This window comes from Anopheles arabiensis, chromosome 2 (genome assembly GCF_016920715.1).
Source record: "Anopheles arabiensis isolate DONGOLA chromosome 2, AaraD3, whole genome shotgun sequence".
Lineage (NCBI taxonomy): Eukaryota > Metazoa > Arthropoda > Insecta > Diptera > Culicidae > Anopheles > Anopheles arabiensis.
Window position 1 is genome coordinate 53,487,196 of NC_053517.1, and position 17,710 is coordinate 53,504,905.

The window sequence follows — 17,710 nt, forward strand, 5'->3', positions numbered from 1 at the left end:
ACAGTTCATTATTGATGTAAATCTTATCCATTCCGTTTGGTGTCCCGAACTAGTCTTTCTTCAGTGTACAGTAATCGATCATGCGCACTTGTGCAGCAACGCTCTCTCTCTCTCTATTTCTTTATCTCTTTAAACGAGTGAATATTCCAAGAGATCGGGTAGAGCCAGTAGTATCGAGAAATCCTTCAATCTATCTAGTCGCATTCGGTAAGGAAAGCCAAATCCCGAGTAGTCGGGTTTGTCAACATTATAAAACGTATCCACATGAGGCTATTTACCTTGCAAAAGTGCAGTGATGCAGCCACAAGTTCATGTTTTTATTTACTTTTCGTTTCCGTATCTGTCGCCTTACGTACGACGCCTAGAACGTCTGATTTTCCTACACCACCTACAGTGCAAGTGTGTGAGTGCGTGCTGTAATCAATTTCCCAACGAGGGGAAATGTTGGTCAAATGTGAAGGTTACTCCTGAAAATGTAATGAAAACAAACAACAAACGCATCGGCATACGGCAAAATAAGGAAGGTGCTTATATCTTCCATCTGGTATCGTTCGCGTTTTTTCCATTTTTCTATCGTTTTGGCAATGGTTGACCAGGTTGGAGTTTTGTTCCTACCTTTAATACACGTTTGTTGCTCTCCGGTGACACAATCCCTTGGCAAAAGTGGCCATAAGCCCGTCCGTAATTCGTGGGACAGTAGGACGCTTTTGTAGGTCGGAATTGTTTCTATTTTTGTACAATGCAGAAGCGCGGAACCTTTAATAAATGTTCTCTGTGGCGGTTGTAAGATTTGGTACAGCTTTGGCTACGTTAGCGGCTTAGCGGTCGGTAGTAGCTCGCAGTCAGTGTGATGCGTGGGAAGCACATTTATTATTGATCGCTCACCGGCCAACAATGCGAGTAACAAAACAACTCGTTTCGCAGGTCGATTCGAAAAGGGTTTGTTTGGCTATATCTTTTTTTGTCAAACAGAATGGTGAGTGTTTGACGATAAAGCATAAAGTCCTTTGCAGGAATTATAAGTAAGGTTTTCGAAGTGATTAAATCAATAGAACCACTCGATGGTCTCCATACTTGAGATTATTTACACGAGGATTACAAAAAATGAGCCATTTCATTTACAACAATAAAACGCTACACACAACGGTATAAGCGCCGTGACATTGAAAGATACGGGAGCATGTACGAGGAGCAGGCACGAGCGAGCACGCGTTCATATAACGAAGTTAAATAAAACTCTTCAATGTAGGACAATTTCCGGCCGATTGGAAACACTCGCTGCTTATCGATAAAACTGTAGTATCATTGGAAAGCGGTGAAGCGCGCGAGTTTGAACATCGTCGTCGTCATCATTATGGCGATTACACAACCTAGCACCTAGAACTGCATTCGGTACACCACCGGGGATGGCAGGATGCAGTGTATTTGCGCCGTTCAGTAACGGTATGATTGCAAATTAAACACAGTGCAGCTCTCTACTACACGCACGTTTGGCACACTAACACCGTAACTTGCACGAGATCTTATCAGTTACTGGTATGTACCCCCTACAGCTGTTGCATTCTGGATATCCGCACATACCTGCACGCTGCAACTTGCACATGTACAGCGAATGATCAGCGGTGAAACAGTGCAATCTCTCCCACTCTTGGTGCATTTAGACACGTTCACGGTCAATACGCACACATGGTGAGAGATTCATTGGTGTAAACGTGCACGTGACTTCCTGTAACGACAGTTGAAATGCTGTAATAACAGTTAAAATGCTGTATGTAGTGCACACAATTATGCTGCTGATAATACACTAAATAATGCCATGCCGAAATAATGCTATGCCTTTAGTAGGTGTGTGATATTCACAAAAAAATATTCCCTCTTTTTATGCTTTCAACCTTTGAATACACTATGAAAAGCGTCCAAACGGGTGGCGTCACTAATACTACTTCAAACCGGCACGAAGCGCAAGTGTGCGACACACCAGCGAAAGTGCATCGATCGCGAGAATTGATCACCACTTGCCAAGCCCCCCCCCACCTCCATTCCACCCTATGCTGGTTTTTTATTCTTTTCCCCGTCGTCCGTTCGTCTGCTTATTTATAGCATATTCCACCTGCCCCGGCTCAACGAAACCCGGTCACCGACTGCATCCCAGTCTGGTGATATAATAACGTACACACTCCGCCAGCACGCTCATAGGCGGAACACTGTAGAAAAACTTTGCCTCAAAAAGCTTGCTCAAACATCACGAACGGCAAAAAGGCAATGAAGCGGGGAACACCGTTTCCGCAGGGCGGATGCCGCAAAAGCACACGAGTTCGAACCGAACGATGCCCGACCGATGGCACCGGGCGCGCTAGTTCAGCTAGTCTGGCGGGGCGATCGATGCCAGCGATGATATATCCGTTCACTTGCTCGCCGAACGTCGAGGTCTCGAGTCGTTTTCGATCGTACACCGTGACCGGTTTGCCTACGATCCCCATATCCATCTTTGCGAAGGGCATCCTTGCCGTTACTGCCTGATATTCGCCACAACCTAGTGGCGCGCTTCGATCGACAGTTGGAGCTAAAAGCCTTCGCTCCACGGGAATCAACTTTTGTCAAGGTAAAAGGGTGGCAATTACGCATCCAGCTCGTGCCACTAAAGCAGTGCAGCCTCCGGCATGTGCTACTTAGTTCTGTGTCTAGTGCATCGGTTCAGTAGCAGGCTGCAAACTGCAGAACTGCGATTCCCTGTTAATATTATGTAACCGGATCTTGGCATCCCAGAATATACACAGGTGTTTTACGTGGCTTGTCAGTGTGATTGGAACGCGAGTAGAGCGATCATGAAAGAGTCCCAAATTTACCCAACCCCTCCGCTGTTGGGTCGGCGTAATGGCGAGTGTTTTGTGAGTTGAACGCGCGACGAGTGCTTTAAATTTGGTACTGTGCAGTGACCAGTGGGCGATCCTTTTTGGCGCTGTCGATTTTTTACATAACCGTGCCCATCTCGCTAGATAATGATTACGATCTAAGCTAAACCCCCCCGCATCAGTGTCGTAGCGAGCGAATTGCACGATCTCCCTGTCTTTCGAGTGCATGTATTAATAGAATGGAATGTTACGACGTTTTTGCTACCGTGGGTAGTTTTGATATTCCGTCTTAATTAGCTAACGATCGGTCACAACGGCTGAGCGCGACACGGCACGGTTTAGGTACGACAAAACCAAAACAACGGAACGATAGAAAACCCCACCGGGAGAGGTTCTTCGCACTTTATTTGCTCGGTTTATCGGACATGATTGATGCTTGTTTTGTGCGCCAACGATGACAACGGATTTTAATTTTGCGTTAGAATGATACCACTGGTACACAGCTCGGTACACACGATCACACGATCAGCTGTGAACGATACGTTGATGGATGCGTTTCGCGTTTCATTTGCCGCCCCAGTTTGCTGCCGCTTGAGACAGGACACGATCATGCGCCTGATTGTTGTAGTGAGATCACGTGACTGATCGGTGCAAAGGATTGCTGTGTTCCCCCTGAGGGTGATCGTGGATTACCACTATCTGTTCGTTTGTTTGTAGTAGCATAGCATATGTTTGTGCGTGTAATAGCAGCAGTACCAGCTACAATTAGACCTTGCCACATGAAATCAGCTGCGCGCACACTGCGCTACAAATCCATTCGCTTCAAATGTTTCGGCGTCGCTGTGAATCATCAGCCCCTGTCAACATGCTGTGCGATGATGTCATTTAAGCGATCCAAACGACGCCACGGCCATAGTTTTGTATGGTTTTGCACGCTTGGCTACATTCGCGATTCATAACGGCTGCTTCCTTTCCGCAGCCAAGCCAACTAGCCGCGTGTTTCGTGATGTCTGTCTGCCGTCGTATCGTGTTTTAATGATACTTTTTTCGAGCTTTACGATTCTTGCAAAGCGTGATCCACGATCAAGGGCAAAACATTTCGCGAACTGCGAAGGGGTTTACTTTTTTTTCTTTTTTCAAACCTTTAGGCACACAGGGGAGCAGATCATCAAGGCCAAACATTAAAATCTCGGTCTAGACGGTAGAAAACGTCCACATCTTGCACGTTGCACGGAGACACAGCACGAAGTGTATATGTGTAATGTGTGATGTTTCCCACTAGCCACTGCCTGCCTCTCTGCTCGATATCTCCTTTATATGACCTCTACTCGGTTAGGGCAACTTGAGGCAGTGTCTATCATTACACCATCCCACGAGGATACTGACACTTGGGCCGTCACTGGCTTATCACGTGTAGGTTTCAATGAACAAACAAACGTAAGCGTTTCGTTAAAAAACACATCACACATTGCGCGTAATTATCTTGTGTTCGGCTGCGTATTGGCATTTATCTCTAAAGAGGACGCCACGCAGCAATAAAACGTAAACTAACAACACCAGTCGTGGCGTGTACGAACGCTGTGGTACTGCCGTGTGCATTAGAGGGACCGGAACGGTAATGATAATTGTTCTATTCCTGAGGACAATGATTAATTTATTGCATCGCACCATCCGAGTATGAAGCGATACGGCATTGCGTAGTGATCTTTCCTTCAGATTAAAGTCAGCGGTATTTACTAACGACGAATGAATGTTGCATCTGCTGTGCAATGCGCGAATCCGCGATGGAGTTTATTATCAGTAGCCCTATCGGCAAAGCAGCACGTGTTAGTACCGGCACGGTTGGGATAGAAATCAGATTATAATATTTTTATAATTGCCATGAAATCGTCTTCTATTCATTAGCTCACTTTTACCTTCGCAGTTCCTAATTGAAATATTGTGATGCTCCCTGTTTCCAGCAGCCTTTCGCACGAACCCGCTAATCAACAATGGCATCGAGACTTCGAAAGTTCGGCGTGACAGCAGCCGGTATCGCGATCGGTGCCGCCCTGTCCACCTATGCCCTGCAGCACAAAGATACGCCCCAGTATCAGGTAAGCTCGGCAACCGACCCGGTTTATGGCCAGCTCAAGCAATCGTGTGTTTCGTTCTGCAAACAGGTTCAAATGGAGGAAATGCAACGTATTCGACGTAAGCGAACGCTGCCTTCACGATCGGAACAGATCAAGGCGCTGCAGAGCGACGAAGAGTACGATGTGCTGATCATCGGTGGTGGAGCCACTGGGGCCGGCTGTGCACTGGATTCGGTCACGCGCGGACTTAAGACCGCCCTGGTCGAAGCGGACGACTTCGCCAGTGGTACCTCGTCACGATCAACCAAGCTGATCCATGGTGGTGTGCGATATCTGCAGAAAGCCATTCTCGGTGTAAGATGATCATATTGCTTCCACTGCCCATAGAATGCTAAACTAAAGTTGTCGGTTTGTGCTTCTTACAGTTGGATATTGAACAGTACCGGATGGTAAAAGAAGCTCTGCACGAGCGCGCCTCAATGCTGCGATCGGCGCCACATCTGACCAGACCACTGCCGATCATGCTTCCCGTTTACACGTTAGTTTTTGCCTGGTTTTGCTGCATCCTACCTTTCCGTCCTACCTCTTATGTTTACAATATTAATCGACTATATCGTCTCGTTCATCGTCTCGTTTTTTCAGCTGGTGGCAAATTCCGTACTTCTGGGTCGGTATTAAGGCGTACGATTTCGTCGCTGGCGATCGTAACGTGAAAAGCTCGTACTATCTGTCACGCGCCGATGCGCTGGAACTGTTTCCCATGTTGCGCGGCGATAAACTGTGCGGAGCTATCGTGTACTACGACGGACAGCAGGATGACGCACGTATGAATCTGGCCATCGCACTGACCGCGGCACGCCATGGCGCTGCCATCACGAATCACGTCGAGGTGTTGGAGCTGCTGAAGAAAAAGGGCGACGATGGTAAGGATGTGCTGTGTGGCGCCAAGGTCCGCGATAACATTAGCAAAAAGGAGTGGACGATCAAGGCAAAGTGTATCATCAACGCGACCGGTCCGTTTACGGACTCGATCCGCAAAATGGATAACCCGACGGTGAAGGAAATCTGCTGCCCGAGCTCGGGCGTGCATATTGTGCTGCCGGGATACTACAGCCCACAGCAGATGGGTCTGCTCGATCCGGACACTTCGGACGGTCGCGTTATCTTCTTCCTGCCCTGGTTGAACGGCACGATCGCCGGTACCACGGACTCGCCGTGCGATGTAACGCGCACCCCCACGCCCACCGAGGACGAGATCCAGTTCATTCTGAGCGAAATCAAGAACTATCTCAACAAGGACGTTGATGTTCGCCGTGGTGATGTGCTGTCGGCGTGGAGTGGCATCCGACCGCTGGTGTCCGATCCGAACAAGGAGGACACGCAATCGCTGGCTCGCAACCACATCGTGCACGTGAGCGACTCGAAGCTGATCACGATTGCCGGTGGCAAGTGGACGACGTTCCGAGCGATGGCCGAGCACACGATCGATGCTGCCATCAAGGCGTGCAACCTGAAGCCCGAGCGCGGTTGTGTCACCGATGGGCTGTGGATTGAGGGCGCCCAGGGATGGACACCGACGATGTACATCCGCTTGGTGCAGGATTTGGGTCTGGAGGTAGAGGTGGCCAAACATCTGGCCATATCGTACGGCGATCGTGCGTTTGCCGTGGCCAAGCTGGCTACGCTGACTGGCAAGCGTTGGCCCATCATCGGCAAGAAGCTGCATCCGGAGTTCCCGTACATTGATGCGGAGGTGCGCTACGGCATTCGCGAGTATGCCTGCACTTGCGTGGACATGATTTCGCGCCGTTTGCGACTGTCGTTCCTGAATGTGCAGGCCGCTATCGAGGCGCTCCCCATGATTGCAGACATCATGGCGGAGGAGCTAAAGTGGTCAAAGGACGAAAAGGAGCGCCAGATAAAGCAGTGCGAACACTTCCTGCAGACGCAGATGGGCCACCAAGCTAACCGCACACTGAAGGAGAAGGTACCGATCAATCTCTCCAAGCAGGAGGTCGACATGTACGTGAAGCGCTTCGAAACGATCGACAAGGAGAAGAAGGGCTACGTGTCGATCACCGACATTAAGCGCGCAATGAAGTCGTTCGGCGATGCGGAGGTCAGTGGCGAAGAGCTGCACGACATTCTCAAGGAAATCGACACCAACATGAACGGACAGGTCGAGCTGGAGGAGTACCTACAGGTATGGTAGATTGCGTTAGACTCTTCGATCACCTTCCGGTGAGAGTAATCGATTAATTTGTGCTTGTTGATCTTTCGCGTTCGCAGATGATGTCGGCAATCAAGTCCGGATTTGTATCGCACTCTCGGTTTGCTGCGGTGGCGGAACAGGAAGAAATCCGCAAGGAGCAGGAACGTCTCAAGAAGCAGATCACCATCGAGCGATCTGGAGGTGGCTTATAAGCGCCCGGGCAGGATTATCCGGCCAGGTGGCCCCAATCGATTGGCTTGTCGACGATGCACAATCTTCGCGCCAGTCGATATGCACCTGCGGGCACCTTGGCTTTGACAAACCTGCCGGCGTTCCTCTTATCCAGGTAATTGCGAAAACGCACAGAAACACACTAACGAGGGTCCCCCCTCCTATCCTTTTTTTCTCTCTCCGTTCCGTTTACAGCCACTCAACGAAAGTCAAACTAAAACTCTGCGCGTTTGTGTCTTCAAACTGCCGCCACTAAAGCATGTCCTCTACCTGTTTAATCCACCAACATTTGCACTCAATGCGCGTTTGTGTGAACACCGTTGTGCATTTGCGAGGCTAGAAACCAAAGCTCTCAAAGCATATACACTCACCAAGAAACCTCCTATTTGTATCCCGTTGTTGTTAATATGATTGCATTTTTGCGCATCGTCGATCGTGCATCGTATGCAGTTGTGTATCTGTAAAAGCTGTCCAACTGTCGCTGTTCGCTTGCCAAGCGAATGGAACGGCGGGCAGTGTATTGCTAACCAGGCCCTGCGTGCTGATAGTAAATCGAGTAACTTATTCTATTCTGTAAGATCATACCAGTGTACATATAATTGTTGTAAGTCACAGCGCATTGTAAGTGTAATTACCACTCTCGGATTGTTTACTGTTTGGAGAAGTTTTCTGGAAGTTTAACCAAATGAACGCAAACCTCCGAAAGATAGATAAAATGAAGAAATCGTACAAAAACGAACAAACACACCAGGAGAGCATTATTAAAAAAAAAAGCTTTGTCTCCATTGCTACTCTTTGGTGGTGGAGATTTGATGGTTCTTTGATGTTCTGTTAGATCCAACGCGATCGATTTTTAAACGCCAATAGGACAGAGAAGGGATCATCTGTATTCTCGCATACCAATGTGTAGGTAATTCTATTGCAAATATCCAAAAAGTTCTTTGTTTGCGGTGATTTAAATTTTTGAAATATTTAACAACACAAACAAACAAACAGCCTTTAAAAACTAGTTCTTTAAAAACGAACCAAGAATGTTTATTTGTTTGATGTGGGTTATAAGTAGTATTGCACATAATTGATGTAATATTACAGTAATTGAGTTCAATTCGAAATCATGCTTTAATGTGTATGTTTGTATGTGATCTTGTTTATGTGTTTATGTGTGTTTAACCATTCATTTCTCGTTATTGCTTTACATTTTAATTATCAATCGTCACATGTAGGTTCATTTGTATTTTGTTACTTTTCCTTCATTGTATTCACCATGTGGTTTATTGACCATTATGTATAAATGATTGTTTTGGCTTTTACATTGCTTCGTTTGTTATTGTCCACGTTGAATACAATTAATAGTAACTTTTTCCTTATTTTTTCTCATCTCTCATCGCTCCTAAATGGTTTGTTTTAGCTAAGTGCTGTACCACGAACACGGCTGTTATTTGTGACAATGGATAACTTATGGTTGCTTGCATAACACCCAGGATGACCTTCGCTCCTCTCCAACGCGATAAAAGACCTTACTCATCGGCAGTTCCCACGTGCTCCCTGTTGGTTGGTGAATTGATGTTAAGATACAGATTATTTTAAATTCGAATTACTTTTGATCTTCACAATTCACAATTTATTTATTCGTACAACTACTTTCATTGTTTCTATCTGATCGATTGGCTTTGCAAGCTTCGTCAGGGTTCGGCACTACCCGATACAAACAATGAGCATAAATTATAAAGTTAATTTCCACAAACAAACAACGAAAAAAGTGGAATTGCAAAAACCATGAACCTGAAAAATGTGCTTGATAGCACATTTCACGCTTTCTGTTTCGTTACGTTTGAAGAAAGTTTTTAAGATTAATGGCTAAGGATAATTCGATGCAAAATGTCAAAATATAAAAAATATGCGGAAAAAAGAGAGCTGTTTATACCATTTCACTCGTAATGGGTTGGAAAACGTTGAGAAATTTAAAAGATCATCCTGTGTTTACCTTGTTATTTTTTTTTGTTTCTTCTCAACGGGACGGTCTCGTGATACAGTCGTCAACTCGCACCGCGTAACAACATTGTCCATCGTAGGTTCAATCCCCGTATCGACCGTGCCCCGTAACGATGACTTTGACCACCATATCCGACTGTGCATAGTCTTTGTCTCAATAGCCTGTTACGAAGAAAAGGGCAATATAATATAATCATTTACGTGTGTTGTCCTATTATACACCCATGAGCATAATTTTCTCCCTTCGTGTTTTCCTTCCCATGCGCCAGTGATGTCAAACTCGTTTTGGGACGCGGGCCGGAATGCAGTTAAAAATATTCTTTCGGTTCTGCAGTTCAGCGCAAAGGGGAGGTTTCACTAATTCAAATTCCAATTTTAAATCTGTATTAAAATCTATTTTGTCTAATAAAAAACAAAAAAAAAAACAGGCCGGAAGGATGAGGTGGTTGTGGAGGTTTTTTTTACCTTTTTAAAGATTCTACTTAAGTATTGACTTAATGGGCATATTAATGATTTTCCCCTGTTGTGGAAGAATTTTCAAATAATAATAGATTTTAATGTAGGTCAACTGTTAGTTTTCCTTAGCCGTGGCTTTCTATCGGCTAAAATCATTAAAGACAAATCCTTGGACCTAGAATCATACCTACATATTTTGATAAGCTCTAACAAATCGATTCATAACAAAAAAAAAATCCCAAAAATTGTTGATTATGTAGAAATAAGGAATAGGGAAATAAAACGGTACTAAGCGAACCAGTTCATGATATTTACTCATATCTTCAGTGGTTCAGTCCTAAATCGAAAATTTTATAATTCTTATGTTCAGTTAAGCGAGTACAACAAATTGAGCCAGTATCTAAAAACACTCATCGAAAACCTAGCGTAGCCATTTAAATAATTTTCGGAACTAGTATTCTAAACTGAGGTCATTTAATAGACACACGAATTATAAACGCAGCCTTTAGACAGCGCCAATGACTAATAACGATAACTCATAATTATAACACTACATCGGTAAATATTGGCTAGCCATGAGGTCATTTGATTTTCGGCAGAAACATGATGAAAAAGTACCCCCATCAGTGAAGTAAAGAACGTGGTGTTCCATTGCGTAGTTTCTAAGCCAGACAATGAGTGAAAATATGAGGAGTATGTCTTTAGGCTACCGCCACTTATAATAAAACCTACACACGCTACTTATAATAGCCACACACGCTACATGCCGTCTTTGCGGTCCTGCTTCATGCAAAAAAACTGCCAAATACATTCGCGGGCTGCATTTGGCCCACGGGCCGTATGTTTGACATGTCTGCCATAAGCCAATTTAAAAACTTTAAAAAAATCTTCGATATATCTTAATTTTTACAGTGGATTGATTGTCACACAAACGGGCAAACAATCCAATTGTTTCAGGACAGAAGATCAGATAATCGCATCGATTGCAATACTTTTCTCGCATTTTATGCTCATCCCATCGTACTGCACGGTACAAATGAAGGAGGTCCTCGGTACGCACAACGGGCGTTTATTTTACGCACGCAAGCACGCACACACACACTCACAAGTGTGACTACACAGTCAAATCGCAAGGCCTCCTAGTTTCCGAGGCTAGATTCCAAGCGTGTTGCCTGCCTGCCAGTCAATCTGCCTATGGAAATGTGTTCGAAGCCGGCCCAGAAACAATCAAAGTACACCCCGACCGACTCCGGCAAGCTAATTCGCATACAAACATGTATGAAGAAGGGGCAGATGCAACACACCCAAACATTACAACGTTGCCGCTATTCTCAAGAATGTGTTGGGCCGCTTCGAGCACATTCCCTTTCCTTGTCACTCGCGCACGATGCACGCATGGAAGGATGAAAAGCAGCATGTGCTCTGTTTCATGCGTCGTACTAGAGCATCCTTTTCCGTCAGGCTGTTTGCGCTGTCGATGCTTGCTAGCTAGCAGAAGGCAAGCGTCGAATCAAACTCTCTCTTCCCGCTTTCCTGAAGTAGCGCTGCACTGCTCTACCTATCAGCTCTTTTTCCACCAAACAGCCGAAAGACTCGTTTGATTATCGCATGGATCGCCACCGAAACGCCCGCTCCGGAGCGCTTGGCATTTCGAGGATGGGTAACTTTACGCACGGGGACGAACCAGGACCGCACACGCACACCGTTTCTGAGGGTGTTCCTTGAGCGAGATCTTGCGACCAATGGTAATTGTTTTAAGCGGTTCCTTTTTCGTTATTAGCTATGCATTGCTAAACGCAAGCAGGACAAACACTTCTAAAAACATGCTTGTGATACCCCAAAAGACCATCATTCAAGTGAAAATTGTAATACATGCCGTAGTGCAGCAATGCACCGGTCACTGACACTTGCCGTGTGGGAAGTGGGATGAAATGTGTTCCAGAGCATAGTTTAAGGGGTCTGTACAGGGGGCGTGGTACCGACATTTGCGCCCTGTTTTATTTCAACCTAAAACAGAATTTGAATTGGCGCTGCAATACGCACGTGTGTTCGCCATCTCTCCGCCTTTCGTTATCAATCGGTTGGAGGAGCGACAGATCGTTCCTCAAGACCAGGTATGTCAAACTGGTGGCCCGCGGGGTACATGAGGTCCCTGATGGTTCTGTGTCCGGCTCGCAACACTACGAAGTTATGATTAATTCAGTTTATATTTGAAATGGTATATCTTTAACATCGATAATAGACACAGATATTGCGGTAGCGAATGTATTTCTGGGTTAACGAGTGGCCCTCCGAACAAATAAGTTTGATTACATCTGGTTAAGATTATGGGACCAAGATCCAACGTCCGGCATTTTCTATTAATGCTTTGCTAATCAAAACATCTTTGAATTCTGGATACTTTGAAATCATAGCTTGATTTCCAGCATTAGCATTAAGATTCAGAGTTAGGAATAATAGCAAGAAAACTATAGAGTGATTGATTGCGTGACAATTAGGAGTGACCATATCGGATCGGAGAGTCGGATTAGATCGAGCGTTCAAGAGTAGTACATTTTCATGATCTTTGTGAGGCCCTTAGAAAAATCTCTTTGTTATCACCGTGCCCTACATGGAAAATCTCTTTCAATTTTCACTAGATTGCATCCAAAATATCCTGCTTCGAGCACGACTAGAATAAAACTCTGTTTTCTTGTTTTTCTGAATTTTCTCTCAGAATATTCGTTCCTCTAAGTCTGTACGTCGAGTCGCTTGGCTAACGTAATCCAAAAGTCCAACAACTAACAAGTGTTTTTAATATATACAGTAGAACGTCGATTATCCGGGGGTGGATTAATTAATTTTTTTACAACAGTTCAATCGTGGCGAACATTTGCGGCAATAGTTATGTTGGTTAACGATATTTTTTTACAGCTAATTAGTGTCTTTGATTTGATTTTTGTTCATGAACAGTAGTAAACCTATAGTTATTGATTAAAATAATTACATTACCGGTTATATGTTAAATTTTACCGGAATTTTCCGTCATAAATTTCTACAGACGACCGGGCTTTCGTGATACAGTCGTCAAGTCGCACGACCTAACAACATGCCCGTCAAGGGTTTAAACCCCGAATGGGCCGTGCCCCCATACGTAGAACTAACTACCCTGCAATGGTTAATAAAAACAAGTCACAGAAATCCAAGCCTACTAGTGTGTGGTACCAGGTGTGGTAGGTCTTGACCGACAGCGGCTGTTGTGACAATGAAGAAGATGAATCAATAATGATTGTTGGCTTAACCGTGTGTAATCAAGGTATTTTATTATGGGTTTTGATAACACTACAATTTTTTTGGAGATTGCCAACATAAGTTTAAAAACCCAATAAATAAAAATATATACACATTGAATGCTGTCTAAACACTTCTTGACTTCGAAAGTAATGCTCTTAGGTCCTTTTCGTCTCAGTTGGTGAATGCCAACGTATGCACGATGCCCCTTTCCTAATTTTAATAATTTATGCTATTATTTTGATAGTTTTGCTGCTGATATCGTTGACCGAGTCGTTGTCGTTATCAATGTAAATTAACACGCTACCTCACAATCGTCTTCGTCGTATTGATCGTCACTCTAATTCTTGCTGCTTCATGTTTGAAATATCTCTTCTACCAAACATATATTTTCTGTTTGTGATATGTGTCTATCGTAATGGTATACGTTCTAGTCCAGCAGAGCGCAAGACCACCGTGTGTATTGCAACCTCGTGGAGTCTTCCCAAAATACGATCCTTGTTATGCGATTAGCTGTGAAATTCTAAAGCAGACTTGTGCGCAACATGTATGAATTTTGACATCCGTTTGGATCAGTCGGTAAAAAAAAAGAGCGGAGCTAAAAAGCAAAAATCCTGTTCACTGCTTCGCTGTTGACACATTAGGATCAAATTCTTCTTATCGCAACAGGTGCGTCTGGCATGAGCATTAGTAGTCTGATGTGGTAATAAGGTCGTTCAGCTTGCTTCTTACTAACTTTGCCACAACACGGAAACACTCACACGATAACACCTGAGTAGGAAATCCTCGCTTTTTTCTATTTCTGCTTTGCAATAGTTTAGAAAGAAGATTTGATAGCGCGAAAGGTTTTACGATCTACTTGAACTCCGGTCTCCGAATCAAGTGTGACCTGCAAGAGTCTGCAATGCGTCTGGCTATCATATCGTTAAGTTTTTAAATCCAATTATATATTCGTTTTTGTTACTTTTGACTATTAAAAAAATCAGTCAATCGATGAGTTAGTAAAATTTTCAACTCTAGGGAATTAAAGGCATTTAAGCTTTTATATTCAAAAGATTAATTTGGAGCAACAACATGCTGCAGATTATACGTTGCTTTATTTGAATTTTGACAAAAGTTTTTTTATTTATTTTCTAGAATTCAATTTAAAAAAAATGATTGAAACAACACACATTTTTGGAGACAATAATCTTCTTTTACAAATGACCAAAGTTTACAACTCACTACGAAATAGTGTAGATTTTAGCATAAGCTTAAGTAACTTTAAGACTTTCTGCATAGTTTGGTTTGGCGATTTTAAGAACATATAATTTATTTTACCGTTCGTTGTGTACGTACTATGTGTATTAGTTATGTCATTGTGACAGATTAATTTCGGTCGGTTTTGTTATTTACTATTTATTTTATTGTTATAAAAATAAGGATGTTATGCAGGCTTGCGATAGGGGGAAGACATATATCTAAAAATAATAAAATTACAATTACCTCACATTCAATGTGAAATAAACAGCCAAAAACATGTGAACTCAGCTTTTAAATTTCTATATGAAAAGTAAAATAATTAGTTCCAGAACCGTAAGTGTGCTGGTTAAGGGTATGCATATGAAAACAAATGGACAATGATACTAATTTTTTTTTAATTAATCCATGTTCTTGAAAAAGTGGTCGATTTTGTTCTTGTTTTTTTTATTTAAATTACTCCCCGAATATGTCGTTTTTAGATCGCAAAACAGGATAAGATTATATACTAACATATCAAACATATCAAAGCAGACTAACATATCAAACTGGAAATGATACTATGGTTTAATTCGAACCACAAAAAGTATCCGGGATTCAAAGATTGCTTAACGAAGGTTTATTAGACAATTTTTGACGTTAGATCTTGGATCCATGATCTTGAGGAACGATCTGTCGCTCCTCCAACCGATTGATAACGAAAGGCGGAGAGATGGCGAACACACGTGCGTATTGCAGCGCCAATTCAAATTCTGTTTTAGGTTGAAATAAAACAGGGCGCAAATGTCGGTACCACGCCCCCTGTACAGACCCCTTAAACTATGCTCTGGAACACATTTCATCCCACTTCCCATACGGCAAGTGTCAGTGACCGGTGCATTGCTGCACTACGGCATGTATTACAATTTTCACTTGAATGATGGTCTTTTGGGGTATCACAAGCATGTTTTTAGAAGTGTTTGTCCTGCTTGCGTTTAGCAATGCATAGCTAATAATGAAAAAGGAACCGCTTAAAACAATTACCATTGGTCGCAAGATCTCGCTCAAGGAACACCCTCAGAAACGGTGTGCGTGTGCGGTCCTGGTTCGTCCCCGTGCGTAAAGTTACCCATCCTCGAAATGCCAAGCGCTCCGGAGCGGGCGTTTCGGTGGCGATCCATGCGATAATCAAACGAGTCTTTCGGCTGTTTGGTGGAAAAAGAGCTGATAGGTAGAGCAGTGCAGCGCTACTTCAGGAAAGCGGGAAGAGAGAGTTTGATTCGACGCTTGCCTTCTGCTAGCTAGCAAGCATCGACAGCGCAAACAGCCTGACGGAAAAGGATGCTCTAGTACGACGCATGAAACAGAGCACATGCTGCTTTTCATCCTTCCATGCGTGCATCGTGCGCGAGTGACAAGGAAAGGGAATGTGCTCGAAGCGGCCCAACACATTCATGCGAACAGCGGCAACGTTGTAATGTTTGGGTGTGTTGCATCTGCCCCTTCTTCATACATGTTTGTATGCGAATTAGCTTGCCGGGGTCGGACGGGGTGTACTTTGATTGTTTCTGGGCCGGCTTCGAACACATTTCCATAGGCAGATTGACTGGCAGGCAGGCAACACGCTTGGAATCTAGCCTCGGAAACTAGGAGGCCTTGCGATTTGACTGTGTCGTCACACTTGTGAGTGTGTGTGCGTGCTTGCGTGCGTAAAATAAACGCCCGTTGTGCGTACCGAGGACCTCCTTCATTTATACCATGCAGTACGATGGGATGAGCATAAAATGCGAGAAAAGTATTGCAATCGATGCGATTATATGCTTCTGTCCTGAAACAATTGGATTGTATGCCCGTTTGTGTGACAATCAAACGACTGTACAAAATTAAAATATATCATAGAAAAATGTGTAGAAATTACAAAAAATTTAATATAGGAAGGAAACACAAAGGGAGAAATTATGCTCATGGGAGTCTAGGACGATGCGTCGTACTTGCTCAATGCTGCGCTTCTTTCACCAGATCATTTTCTCTCCCATTCCAGCACGTTGTCTTGATGCCAGATTTAACCACGGCCCTAAAAATGTTACAATGTGGATTATGTGGGACCGTTTTCCACAAACAAATGAATGGGGTGTTATGTTGCTCGCGAGACCTCGTCCATCCTTGTCGATTGTGCCGAAATTGTAGGCCTCATCGAAAAAGGTATGCTTAAAAGCGTGTGCCGTGCGTTGGTCGAAAAAGGGGGTGTGCTCCCTCGCTACCGTTTCATATTGTTTTCAATATAGCCATCGGTACTATCTTTACCCGCTAGCAGCATAATTGTGGCGTGCAGCGTAGGGTCGGTACCGCTAGTGAGTGAGTGAAGTGAAACTATATGTTGCTCTTTCTCTTCGATGCAGCGTTGGACGGATGAGGGATGAAGAGCACATAAAACCAGCGATGGATGGATGTGTTTGTGCGTGCGTGCAAGCATAGGTTGGTCGGGGTTGTATGCAAGTGTGTAGTTCATTTCGTGCGCAGCTCTTGCGAGGGATGCACGCTCGTCTGTGTGTCGTCGTGTCGTTGTACAGCAAGAATTAGTTAATATAAAGGCGCGAATAGTGCGTTAATCGAATATCATACTCTTTATCTTGGTTTATTGTGTTTCGAAAGGCAAACATCTGATTGATTACAGTGCAATACGCTTTCCAAATCGACAGTGCAGCTGGCAATAGTTGTCGTCGAAAAGGTTTGGCGTTCGTCGAAGCTATGAAGCTAGCGATGTAAACGCTGCTTGTCGCCGTCGTGGTGTGCGTGTGATCTTTTGGGGAAGTGTGTGATGTTTTATGTGGCTGTCACTTGGAAGAAGAAAAATGGGCACGCAGTGATCTAAACAGAGAAGACTAACAACAAATTAAAAGATAAAGTCAACACAGAGCAGTTACGGCGAATACTCTACGCAACGAACAAAGTTGTACAAAGTGATTGTGAACGTCCATGCGGTGTGTGGAGTGTGTGCCGCTTCCCGTCGTACCGAAGGCACGCGGAATGTGTGATGGAAACTTGGTTTGTGACACCAGCCTTGGTGAGCGTGAAGATTTAGCCCAGTAGGGGAACCTCATAAAATGACGAAAAAGACAAAGCCCAAGATAGAATCGAGTGATTCGATCGAAACGGTTACTAAACCGGACAGTGATTCTGTACAGGTACGCGCCATTCGAATAAGTAATCAATTGTGTTATAATGTAACTGCTCTTAGGTTCGCTCCGCCCCTCATCGGTGGGCAAAAATAGCGCATGGAAAGATCGACAATAGCAAACGAAAGTAAAACATCAACATGTCAGCTATGTTCGTTGTGAATACGGAAGGACGGAAAAACGATGATACGGGAGAAGTTATGATACACGAACAATACATGCTGTGGG

General features: G+C 44.2%; 2 protein-coding genes across 9 annotated transcripts in view; both read left to right on the top strand.

Moving 5' to 3' along the window:
* The first annotated feature begins 147 nt into the window (after positions 1-147).
* Positions 148-9,281, top strand: LOC120898382 (glycerol-3-phosphate dehydrogenase, mitochondrial). Of its 5 annotated transcripts, none has more exons than XM_040304177.1 (8): positions 148-207; positions 4,817-4,948; positions 5,015-5,281; positions 5,353-5,465; positions 5,570-7,130; positions 7,217-7,340; positions 7,566-7,917; positions 8,779-9,281. In XM_040304177.1, the coding sequence occupies exons 2-7, from the start codon at positions 4,844-4,846 to the stop codon at positions 7,586-7,588; spliced, it is 2,193 nt and encodes a 730-aa protein (XP_040160111.1). In that variant the 5' UTR covers positions 148-207; positions 4,817-4,843; the 3' UTR covers positions 7,589-7,917; positions 8,779-9,281. The 5 variants fall into 5 exon arrangements, with proteins under 5 accessions (XP_040160111.1, XP_040160110.1, XP_040160109.1 ...); XM_040304176.1 differs by lacking the exon at positions 148-207 and adding an exon at positions 2,392-2,602 and having other exon boundaries at positions 4,814-4,948; XM_040304175.1 differs by lacking the exon at positions 148-207 and adding an exon at positions 2,392-2,602.
* Positions 9,282-16,822: 7,541 nt separating this feature from the next.
* The window catches only part of LOC120908420 (transcription factor Sp4-like), a 9,323-nt gene continuing 8,435 nt past the window's right edge, over positions 16,823-17,710 (top strand). For 3 of the 4 annotated variants that reach the window (XM_040319385.1, XM_040319387.1, XM_040319388.1), the window contains exon 1: positions 16,913-17,491. The gene's annotated coding sequence lies outside the window, so the exon portion shown is untranslated. The other variant, XM_040319386.1, reaches the window with a different exon arrangement.

Coding starts and splice junctions, on each gene's coding strand:
- LOC120898382 (XM_040304177.1), top strand. CDS start 4,844: ATGGCATCGAGACTTCGAAAGTTCGGCGTGACAGCAGCCGGTATCGCG. Junction 5,282..5,352: donor TGCAGAAAGCCATTCTCGGT/GTAAGATGATCA, acceptor TGCTTCTTACAG/TTGGATATTGAACAGTACCG. Junction 5,466..5,569: donor ATCATGCTTCCCGTTTACAC/GTTAGTTTTTGC, acceptor TCGTTTTTTCAG/CTGGTGGCAAATTCCGTACT.